General features: G+C 43.8%; 1 protein-coding gene across 8 annotated transcripts in view; it reads right to left on the bottom strand.

Annotated features, from left to right (window-relative positions):
• Nucleotides 1-12,546, bottom strand: part of SERAC1 (serine active site containing 1) — a 2,030,253-nt gene that overhangs the window by 1,116,957 nt on the left and 900,750 nt on the right. For all 8 annotated transcript variants that reach the window (XM_069769365.1, XM_069769370.1, XM_069769372.1 and 5 more), the window contains one exon: nucleotides 1,627-1,777. In XM_069769365.1, coding sequence (XP_069625466.1) covers nucleotides 1,627-1,777 — 151 coding nt within the window. The remainder of the gene's footprint in view (nucleotides 1-1,626; nucleotides 1,778-12,546) is intronic.

Genomic DNA, 12,546 nt, shown 5'->3' with positions numbered 1-12,546 from the left:
CCCCACACCATCACACCTCCTCCTCCATGCTTCACGGTGGGAACCAGGCATGTAGAGTCCAACCGTTCACCTTTTCTGCATCACACAAAGACACGGTGGTTGGAACCAAAGATCTCAAATTTGGACTCATCAGACCAAAGTACAGACATCCACTGGTCTAATGTCCATTCCTTGTGTTCTTTAGCCCAAACAAGTCTCTTCTGCTTGTTGCCTGTCCTTAGCAGTGGTTTCCTAGCACCTATTTTACCATGAAGGCCTGCTGCACAAAGTCTCCTCTTAACAGTTGTTGTAGAGATGTGTCTGCTGCTAGAACTGTGTGGCATTGAGCTGTTCTCTAATCTGAGCTGCTGTTAACCTGCGATTTCTGAGGCTGGTGATTCGGATAAACGTATCCTCAGAAGCAGAGGTGATTCTTGGTCTTCCTTTCCTGGGGCGGTCCTCATGTGAGCCAGTTTCTTTATAGCGCTTGATGGTTTTTGCCACTGCACTTGGGGACACTTTCAAAGTATTCCCAATTTTTCGGACTGACTGACCTTCATTTCTTAAAGTAATGATGGCCACTCGTTTTTCTTTACTTAGTTGTTTTTTTCTTGCCATAATACAAATTCTAACAGTCTATTCAGTAGGACTATCAGCTGTGTATCCACCAGACTTCTGCAGAACATAACTGATGGTCCCAACACCATTTATTAGGCAAGAAATCCCACTTATTAAACCTGGCAGGGCATGCCTGTGAAGTGAAAACCATTCCCGGTGACTACCTCTTGAAGCTCATCAAGAGAATGCCAAGAGTATGCAAAGCAGTCATCAAAGCAAAAGATGGCTACTTTGAAGAACCTAGAATATAAGACATAATTTTAGTTATTTCACACTTTTTTGTTAAGTATATAATTCCACATGTGTTAATTCATAGTTTTGATGCCTTCAGTGTGAATGTACAATTTTCATAGTCATGAAAATACAGAAAAATCTTTAAATGAGGTGTGTCCAAACTTTTGGTCTGTACTGTATATAAATGCCTAAATATAACAGTTTGACGACAATAAATATCCACGTTGAGGCATTGACATAAACCATAGAAATGGTGATGAGCATAAATAAGGCATGTACTGTACAGTGCCGCTCAGTAGAGGAATGAATATGTCGCATGGATTTATGTCTTTTTACATCAATTAAGGAATTTGCTCCTCAGACCGTGTGGGGGCATCATAACACAGAACCAGAACCCAATCAGAGGAAAATAAAACATTCACACTCCTTATCTATGAACTGTTCCAATATTTATGGACACAACTGTTTATCACGCTCACATAATGGCAGTTCTGCTTCACGTCACCTGTCTTATCTATGGCATTTTTTCTGGGCTGAAATGTGCATAAATATGTGATTCTTCAGAATTTGTATTAGTCTATGCCTGATGAATGGACCTGAGTAACGTTGAAAACTTACAATTTGTTACCATCTTTTCAGTTAGCCATTAAAAGGTATCAACCACTGAGGACTCAATTCTAAATATTTTTCTACACACTGGCTAACACGGTACCAAGATATATATATTTTGTTATATCTAATGTCACCACATCTTACCTGCCCCTCTGTATATCACACCATCATACACCTTCTTACCTTGTTCTGTGTTGTGGGTGAAGCACATAAACTCCATCAAGGTATTTTTCAGTAACTGTATCCCGGTCCAAATTAGCCAGTGCCCTGGCAGCGTGCGATGTCTGAATGACATAAGGAGATTTCATTGCTTTTGCCAGGAACGAGATCCAGCCTTGAGAAACAAACATATTTGATATAGAACAAATTCTAGGACTTGTGATTATTTCTGTTGGCAGGTTTTTATGTGCTGCTGGATAGCATCTCTACTTCAATTAATATTTTCTAGCAATGGAGGAAGCAAAGAATAAAATGTATAACATCCAATGTCATGTATCACTGTTGTACAATACCTTCCAACATTGAAAACAGGAAAGAGGGACACGCAGTGTGGCTATCTTAGTGTACTGCCACAATTTCTATTTTATGCAAAATATTGCTTTTAGTGAGATCCATTAGTCTTTCCAAACAGTTTGGTACCGCTTTCATGACCAACCACACACGGTATAATATTCCCCACAGTAGATAACCCACATACACTATGATTTCCCCACAGTAAAATATACCTCTCACAAAGTATAATGCCACCCAATTGTACATTCCACCACTCACAGCATAATGCCCCCACCATAAATTCCCCCAACACACAGTATAATGCTACCCACAGTACATTCCCCCACATAAAGTATAATATCCCCATAGTACATTTTCTTGCACAAAGCACTTGCACAAAGTATTATGTTCCCACAGTACACCCCCCCCCACTCAGCATGACTTAACCACACTATATTGCATCACACACAGTATCATTCCTCCACATCACATTTCCAACCATACAGTATGATGGCCCCAACCCCACATGCAGTTGGATGTCCATAAAGTACATTCCTACGTATACAGATTACTGGGAGTACCAAAAATCCTCTTTTCTTGTATGCTTCATTGCGGGACACAGGAAACCATAGTACAACCCAAATCAGTCGCTGGTGTGGGAAAACTAATTATACTAGAGAAGGAGGAGTATAGCAATGCCTCAGGCTACCACCGAAGTGACTAATGATTGCAGAACCCTTCTGCCATGACTTGTGTATACCGACACAAAGACAAGAGCTTTGCAAAGATGTGGACTGAAAACTAAGGGTACCGTCACACAGTGGCATTTTGATCGCTACGACGGCACGATTTGTGACGTTCCAGCGATATATCCGTGACGTTCCAGCGATCTCGCTGTGTCTGACACGCTCCTGCGATCAGGGACCCCGCTGAGAATCGTACGTCGTAGCAGATCGTTTGAAACTTTCTTTCGTCGTCTAGTGTCCCGCTGTGGCGGCATGATCGCATGGTGTAACAAAGATGTGCACGATATTGTATACGATGTGCGCATAGTAACCAACGGCTTCTACATCGCACATACGTCATGAAATTATCGCTCCAGCGTCGTACATTGCAAAGTGTGAAAGCAGTCTACGACGCTGGAGCGATATTGTTACGATGCTGGAGCGTCACGGATCGTGCTGTCGTAGCGATCAAAATGCCACTGTGTGACGGTACCCTAAGTAGCAGCTTTAAGGTACCGTCACACTAAGCGATGCTGCAGCGATACCGACAACGATCCGGATCGCTGCAGCGTTGCTGTTTGGTCGCTGGAGAGCGGTCACACAGACAGCTCTCCAGCGACCAACGATGCCGGTAACCAGGGTAAACATCGGGTTACTAAGCGCAGGGCCGCGCTTAGTAACCCGATGTTTACCCTGGTTACCATCGTTAAAGTAAAAAAAACAACCACTACATACTTACCTTCAGCTGTCTGTCCTCCGGCGCTGTGCTTCTCTGCCCTGTGTAAGCACAGCGGCCGGAAAGCAGAGCGGTGCTTTCCGGCTGGCCGGCGCTCACAGCCAGAGCAGAGAAGCACAGCGCCGGGGACAGACAGCAGAAGGTAAGTATGTAGTGGTTGTTTTTTTTACTTTAACGATGGTAACCAGGGTAAACATCGGGTTACTAAGCGCGGCCCCGCGCTTAGTAACCCGATGTTTACCCTGGTTACCAGCGAAGACATCGCTGAATCGGCGTCACACACACCGATTCAGCGATGTCAGCGGGAGAGCCAGCGACGAAATAAAGTCCTGGCCTTTCTGCCCCAACCAGCGATATCACAGCAGGGGCCTGATCGCTGCTGCCTGTCACACTGGACGATATCGCTAGCCAGGACGCTGCAACGTCACGGATCGCTAGCGATATCGTCCAGTGTGACGGTACCTTAAGACTGCAGATGCCTGGAGGTGTACAATCAAGGAGGCTCTTACTACTTGGGTGAGTGAGACATACCCAGTCTGGGAGCACCCCGATTTAGTCTGTTCTCTTCAAGGGCCTGCCAGAATGACAAACAGGGCATCCAAGCATCTCAACAGACCTGCGAGAAACAGGTAGAGCTGCACAGCTCTGGACACATCAGATTGTTTAATAACTTCTCAGGAAGATGAGAGGAGAGCGGATAAGGAAGGAGAGAAATGTCCTCATTAAGGTGGAAGGTAGAGAACATTTTATGGTGAAAGGAGGGTGCCAGATGCAACACTTCTCTGTCTTGGTGAAGGAAAGTGACAAGAAAGAGCCATCCCTTGGGGATTCACCTGATGGAAGAAATAACTAAGAGAAAAATACCACCTTGAAAGAAAGGGGAGATGTCTCTGAACAGCATAAAGTTAAAGGACTGAATAAATAATGATCATCTGTATGATCTTCTTGAAACCTTGAATTAGATGAAACTGGAAAACCAAAATGGAGAAAAGAACCCCTTAAAAAATAACTTATTAATATTTATAAAAATACCAAATATACCAAAAAAATCTTCTTATGAGAAAGGAGTTATATAGGGTGTGCTACTGATAATCCCAGAGAAATTATCCACTGGGATATAAAACACAGAAATAGCGCAATAAATAAATAACACATAAGGAAGAATCTAAGGAAGATAGATTGTGCGTCACCCTATATGTATCCCCTCCTTACAGCAGAGGTTGGCGCCCTGAGTAGCAATATGGCGGCTACGCTCCACGTCGACTCCACCTACCTGACCCTCAAAAAGGACTCCTTAACAAAGCCACCACCAAACACCTGCTTAACCCCTTAGTGACAGAGCCAATTTGGTACTTAATGACCAGGCCAATTTTTGCAATTCTGACCACTGTCACTTTATGAGGTTATAACTCTGGAACGCTTCAACGGATCCCGCTAATTCTGAGAATGTTTTTTCGTGACATATTGTACTTCATGTTAGTGGTAACATTTCTTCGATATTACTTGCGATTATTTATGAAAAAAACGGAAATATGGCGAAAATTTTTAAAATTTTGCAATTTTCAAACTTTGTATTTTTATGCCCTTAAATCAGAGAGATATGTCACGAAAAATAGTTAATAAATAACATTTCCCTCATGTCTACTTTACATCAGCACAATTTTGGAAACAAATTTTTTTTTTGTTAGGGAGTTATAAGGGTTAAAAGTTGACCAGCAATTTCTCATTTTTACAACACCATTTTTTTTAGGGACCACATCACATTTGCAGTCATTTTGAGGGGTCTATATGATAGAAAATAATGCAGCGTGACACCATTCTAAAAACTACACCCCTCAAGGTTCTCAAAACCACATTCAAGAAGTTTATTAACCCTTTACGTGCTTCACAGGAACTGAAACAATGTGGAAGGAAAAAATGAACATTTAACTTTTTTTTGCAAACATCTTAATTCAGAACCATTTTTTTTATTTTCACAAGTGTAAAAACAGAAATGTAACCATAAATTTTGTTATGCAATTTCTCCTGAATACGCCAATACCCCATATGTGGGGGTAAACCACTTTTTGGGCGCACCGCAGAACTTAGAAGTGAAGGAGCGCCGTTTGACTTTTTCAATGCAGAATTGGCTGGAATTGAGATCGGACGCCATGTCACGTTTAGAGAGCCCCTGATGTGCCTAAACAGTGGAAACTCCCCACAAGTGACACCATTTTGGAAACTAGACCCCTTAAGGAACTTATCTAGATGTGTGGTGAGCACTTTGAACCCCCAAGTGCTTCACAGAAGTTTATAACGTAGAGCCGTCAAAATAAAAAATCGCTTTTGTTTACACAAAAATGATCTTTTCGCCCACAAATTCTTATTTTCACAAGGGTAACAGGAGAAATTAGACCACAAAAGTTGATGTGCAATTTCTCCTGAGTACGCTGATACCCAATATGTGGGGATAAACCACTGTTAGGGCGCACCGCAGAGCTTGGAAGAGAAGGAGTGCCGTTTTACTTTTTCAATGTAGAATTGGCTGGAATTGAGATTGGACGCCATGTCGCGTTTGGAGAGCCCCTGATGTGCCTAAACAGTAGTAACCCCCCACAAGTGACACCATTTTGGAAACTAGACCCCTTAAGGAACTTATCTAGATGTGTGGCGAGCACTTTGAACCCCCATGTGCTTCACAGAAGTTTATAACGTAGAGCCGTGAAAAAAAAAAATTTGCATTTTTTCTACAAAAATGATATTTTTGCCCACAAATTTTTATTTTCACAAGGGTAACAGGAGAAATTAGACCACTAAAGTTGTTGTGCAATTTCTCCTGAGTACGTCGATACCCAATATGTGGGGGTAAACCACTGTTTGGGCGCACCGCAGAGCTTGGAAGAGAAAGAGAGCCGTTTTACTTTTTCAATGTAGAATTGGCTGGAATTGAGATCGGACGCCATGTCGCGTTTGGAGAGCCCCTGATGTGCCTAAACAGTAGAAATCCCCCACAAGTGACCCCATTTTGGAAACTAGACCCCCAATGGAACTTATCTAGATGTGTGGTGAGAACCGTGAATGCCCAAGTGCTTCACAGAAGTTTATAATGCAGAGCCCTGAAAATAAAAAATATTTTTTTTTTCCACAAAAAAGATTTTTTTAGCCCCCAAGTTTTTATTTTCACGAGGGAAACAAGAGAAATTGGACCCCAAAAGTTGTTGTCCAATTTGTCCTGAGTATGCTGGTAACCCATATGTGGGGACCACTGTTTGGGCGCACGGCAGAGCTCGGAAGGAAGGAGCGCCGTTTTGGAATGCAGACTTTGATAGAATGGTCTGCGGGTATTATGTTGCGTTTGCAGAGCCCCTGATGTACCTAACCAGTAGAAACCCTCCACAAGTGACCCCATTTTGGAAACTAGACCCCCCAAGGAACTTATCTAGATGTGTGGTGAGAACTTTGAATGCCCAAGTGCTTCACAGAAGTTTAGAATGCAGAGTCGTGAAAATAAATAATATTTTTTTTTCCACAAAAAAGATATTGTAGCCCCCAAGTTTTTATTTTCACAAGGGTAACAGGAGAAATTGGACTGCAATAGTTGTTGTTCAATTTATCCCGAGTACGCTGATGCGCCATATGTGGGGGTAAACCACTGTTTGGGCGCACGGCAGAGCTCGGAAGGGAAAGAGCGCCTTTTTGGAATGCAGACTTTGATAGAATGGTCTGTGGGCATTATGTTGCGATTGCAGAGCCCCTGATGTACCTAAACTGTAGTAACCCCCCACAAGTGACCCCATTTTGGAAACTAGACCCCCCAAGGAACTTATCTAGATGTGTGGTGAGAACTTTGAATGCCCAAGTGCTTCACAGAAGTTTAGAATGCAGAGTCGTGAAAATAAAAAATATTTTTTTTTTCACAAAAAAGATATTGTAGCCCCCAAGTTTTTATTTTCACAAGGGTAACAAGAGAAATTGGACCCCACAAGTTGTTGTCCAATTTATCCCGAGTACGCTGATGCCCCATATGTGGGGGTAACCCACTGTTTGGGCGCACGGCAGAGCTCAGAAGGGAGGGAGCACCATTTGACTTTTTGAGAGCAAAATTGGCTGTCGTGTTTGGAGACCCCCTGATGTACCTAAACAGTGGAAACCCCCCAATTCTAGCTCCAACCCTATACCCAACACACCCCTAACCCTAATCCCAACCTGATCCATAATCCTAATCACTAACCCTAACCATAATCACAACCCTTACCCCAAAACAACCCTAATGTCAACCCTAACCATAACCCTAATCAAAACCCTAAATCCAACACACCCCTAATCTTAATCTCAACCCTAACCTTAAACCTAACCCTAATCCCAATACACCCCTAATCACAACCCTAACCTTAACCCTAATCCCAAACCTAACCCTAATCCCAAGCGTAACCCTAATGCCAACCCTAACCCTAATACCAACCCTAATCCAAAACCTAACCCTAATCCCAGCTCTAACCCTAACTTTAGCCCCAACCCTAGCCCTAACTTTAGCCCCAACCCTAGCCCTAACTTTAGCCCCAACCCTAACCCTAGCCCTAAGGCTACTTTCACACTTGCGTCGTTTGGCATTCCGTCGCAATCCGTCGTTATGGACAAGAAACGGATCCTGCAAATGTGCCCGCAGGATGCGTTTTTTGCCCATAGACTTGTATTGCCGACGGATCGTGACGGATGGCCACACGTCGCGTCCGTCGTGCACTGGATCAGTTGTGTTTTGGCGGACCGTCGGCACAAAAAAACGTTCAATGAAACGTTTTTTTGTACGTCGCATCCGACATTTCTGACCGCGCATGCGTGGCCGTAACTCCGCCCCCTCCTCCCCAGGACATAGATTGGGCAGCGGATGCGTTGAAAAACTACAGCTGCTGCCCACGTTGTGCACAATTTTCACAACGTGCGTCGGTATGTCGGGCCGACGCATTGCGACGGCCCCGTACCGACGTAAGTGTGAAAGAAGCCTAACCCTAAATTTAGCCCCAACCCTAACCCTAAATTTAGCCCCAACCCTAACCCTAAATTTAGCCCCAACCCTAGCCCTAGCCCTAACCCTAGCCCTAACCCTACCCCTAACCCTACCCCTAACCCTACCCCTAACCTAACCCTAACCCTACCCCTAACCCTACCCCTAACCCTAGCCCTACCCCTAACCCTACCCCTAACCCTAACCCTACCCCTAATTTTAGCCCCAACTGCTGTTCTCCTGCCGGCCGGCAGATGGAGACAGATGGCGGGCGCACTGCGCATGCGCCCGCCATTTTCTTCTGCCGGCGGCCAGGAGGAGCAGTAAGAAGATCCAGGGACACAGGTGAGTATTGTAGGGTCCCCGAATCCCCCTATTTCACTTTACTTTTTTTTTTTTTGCGGTCGCCGGTAAACAGTTAAGTACCGGCGATCGCAAAACAGGGGTCGGCAACACCCCGGCAGCCGAGACCCCAAAGATTCTCCCGGTGCCGGCTGGCAGGCGCACTGCACATGCGCCCGCCATTTTGAAGATGGCGGCGCCCACCGGGAGACACGAGGAGCATCGGGGGAGATAGGTGAGTATTGGGGGGCCACCTGGGACCCCTTTTCTCTGTCCTCCGATGTGCGATCACATCGGAGGACAGAGAAATTAAAAAGAGATCGCTTTTTTTTCGCCGGTAAACGGTTAATTACCGGCGATCGCAAACGTGGGGTGGGTTAAAAAAAAACCGAATCATATTCTCTGGGGTCTCGGCTACCCCCGGCAGCCGAGACCCCGGAGAAAATCGGCCTCTGGGGGGCGCTATTCACTTTTTCCACAGCGCCGTTAATTAACGGCGCTGTGGTTTAAGTACCCTTAGCGGCCGCCGTTAAAAGGCGTATCGGCGGTCGCTAAGGGGTTAAGGTGCATGTCAGAATGTATGATCCTATGTGCCTAGTCTGTAATGAGCCGTGCAAGAATATGGCTCAATATTACAGGAAAAAGATGATATTCCCATAAACATGTATTTCATATGCCTTTATATAGACTAATATATCAATGTGAAAAAAAGGAGATAGCCGGAGTAATGTCCCAGATCAAGGACAAAAAGGTTGCGACTAGTAACAGCAAAATACCTATCTATCAGATAGAGAAAGGCTTTTTACAAAAAGGAAAAAGAGGGTCATGCAGCAAACATCATAAATAGTATATATAAGTGCATGGCACCAGTAGCACAATGGATCTTATAAAGCACAGTTGTAGTAAAAAAAAAAACATGCACATAGTGAAGGGTAACAGTAGGCACGGGTCCTTCTTTATTCAGCCTGCCAGAGTGCAACTGCACTCCAGGAGACACGTGTCCATTAACAACTTCCGTATCCAGAAGTGAGGTCAGATGTTCCTTGGAATACAGTTATGCACTCCAGCAAACATTCCCGGAACTGGAAGTGACGATTGCCAGAACATGTTTTTTTTTCAGTCTGGAAGGGGTGCAGAGTGTACATTAATGAGAAAAAAAAATACACTTTTTTGAATTTACCAAATGGCTGCAATGAAACAAAAAGTGAACGCGAAAAAAGCAAAACAGAATATATCTATTTGGAAATATCCAACAAATCCCACCAATATTAGAGGAACATAGCTAAAGTAGGAATTAACTGTATCAAAAAGCTTGGCACTCAATAATGCTTGTGGAAAATAAAGTCATTTATTTTACATCTGGACAAACAGATCAGCTGTAGCTCGTATCTTGCTAAGCGTTTTCGGTCCTTTGTGGACCTTCCTCAGAGCAAGTTTATCTGGAGCGTAGGATCTGGACATTTAATCAGATGCATGAGTATGCTGACAATATATGTAGAGGCAAATTTCAGAGGCAGTAATGGAGACTGTGACTGTGAGCAGAGTAAGCTGCTTGGGCATACGATGTGCCCACACTGTGCACGTTATGTTGCCTGGAGCGCTGATGGCGTGCTGAGACGCTGAGGGAGTCACGCTGCCTAAAGTAGGAATTAAAACATAACCTTTAATGTGTATAGGGTAAAAAATATATAAACAACAAGAAAATAGTGTCACCCCAAAAAATATATAATGGTACTAAATGATGTGGCCTGTATGGAAAAACACCATTTATGGGTGGTACAAAATAGAATATTAGTATGGACAGCCGTTGCACATACAAAGTGTGCTGTCCCACACTATCAAGATACCTCTAGTTTGTAACCAAAGCACACGTAAGTGCAAAAAATTAACCAGTTAACCTTGTTTGTATAAATATTAGCAGGTATCAAAGAAAGTTAAAACAGGCGGGAGGGAGTAAAGCAAATAAGGTGGATGTGATATACAACCAAAGTATATTAATAAAAGAACGATCTCACCAATTGCCATAGACAGGTAGGTGAAGCCCACAGTTCGCTGGAGTGGAGAAATCCATGAGTCAGCGACGTCGGGAGACAATGCCCTGTCAATCCCTGAGGGGCTATCGATAAACCTAAGATCCCGAGCTTCCGCCCTTACAAGGGCAGTCCACAGCTGCCCCTGAGTAATATCATGCCCTGCACTCTCCCTGTTAGAATGTCCCGACGCGTTTCTTCGCAGCCGAATCATCAGGGGACTTGCCTGCCTGGGAGATAAAGTGCACGAGTGCTAAAACGAAGGACATAGAGACCTGCCACCCTCCATGTTACACTGAACTCATATTCTATTTTGTACCACCCATAAATGGTGTTTTTCCATACAGGCCACATCATTTAGTACCATTATATATCTTTTTTGGGGTGACACTATTTTCTTGTTGTTTATATTTTTTTACCCTACACACATTAAAGGTTATGTTTTAATTCCTACTTTAGCTATGTTCCAATGAAACAAAAAGTGAAAAATTTAAATGGATCTGAATATTTTCCATACACACTGTGAAGGCATATGAAATACAGTTATACGTAGTCCTACTGTGCATGCGCGGCCGGAACTCCGCCCACTTCTCCCTGGGACTTTACAGTGGGCAGCGGACACAATGAAACACTGCGTCCGCTGCCCACGTTGCACAGAATTTTCACAACGTCAGTCGGTATGTCGCGCCGAAGCTTAGCGACGGCCGCGTACCAACGGAAATGTGAAAGAAGCCTAAGGCTACATTCACACATCAGGCTTTTTGTTTCAGGCACAATCCGGCAATGGTTGAAAAAAAAGGATCCATTTTTTTTACGCCAGATCCGTTTTTTTCCCATAGATTTGTATTAGAGACGGATCTCTCTCTCTCATCAGTTTTTCACGATTTGTGCCAGATCCGTTTTTTTAAGCATTAGCCGGATTTAGCCTGAATACAAAAAACTGATGTGTGAAAGTAGCCTTAGACTCCTCTATACTCTCTTGGTTTTGATGATATTAGATAAACCTGACCAAAATTCCCCATTGGAGGTAAGATGGTGGAAGCACTGCTAATATTCTCTGACCCAACCATCCACAACTTAAGGGGTAAATACTAGAATAAAGTTGATAACACCTTGGATACAGAGAAATCCAGAAGGCTGTCCTAAAAAACTGAGTCAGCTTCAAGGGTCTCATCAGGCATTCACTGCATCCAAAGTGGTGTCCTTCCAGAAATTATGCCTCTACGAGGGTAGAGAAACTGAGGACTCCCTGAAAAATGTAGGTCTTCTGAGAGTATCAATCCTGGTTTATGTGATCTATGATCAAGGATATGACAGGCAAAGGACCCTTACTGGTTGCCAAAGCCTAAAAGATTTTGACCTGCCAGCATCTCTAACCGTAAAACTAACCAAGTGAGACAATTGCCCCTGCTTCGGGAAATAGGGGATAGTCCTTGTTAAAGGTTGGACTCACAACCCAAAAAGGAGCTAATCTCCACTAGCACGAAAAGCTGCAGCAAAGCTACCTGATCTACTTCAGGTATAAGCTAAACTGAGAGGTTTCTTTCAGGGGAAAAGAAACTGGTTGGAAGTTGAAGAAGCGCACCAGAAGTCATGTTGCTTCACCTAACAGAGAGGTCTCAGTTGTTAGGTCTGAATCACTAAATGAAGTGGACAGAGGCTTGCCAGATTTCCATGTGAACTACACCCTATGGAAGGCTCTCAGCTAGTTGTACTTACCTAAGACAAGGCTAGAGTACCATCTTGTCAGTGTACAAAAAATTACATACAAAGCAGTCTCTGCTAGATGGTCTCATT

Source organism: Ranitomeya imitator, chromosome 5 (assembly GCF_032444005.1).
Source record: "Ranitomeya imitator isolate aRanImi1 chromosome 5, aRanImi1.pri, whole genome shotgun sequence".
In the NCBI taxonomy this organism is placed as follows: domain Eukaryota; kingdom Metazoa; phylum Chordata; class Amphibia; order Anura; family Dendrobatidae; genus Ranitomeya; species Ranitomeya imitator.
The sequence above is the reverse complement of the archived record's forward strand: the minus strand, read 5'-3'. Positions and strand labels throughout refer to the sequence as shown.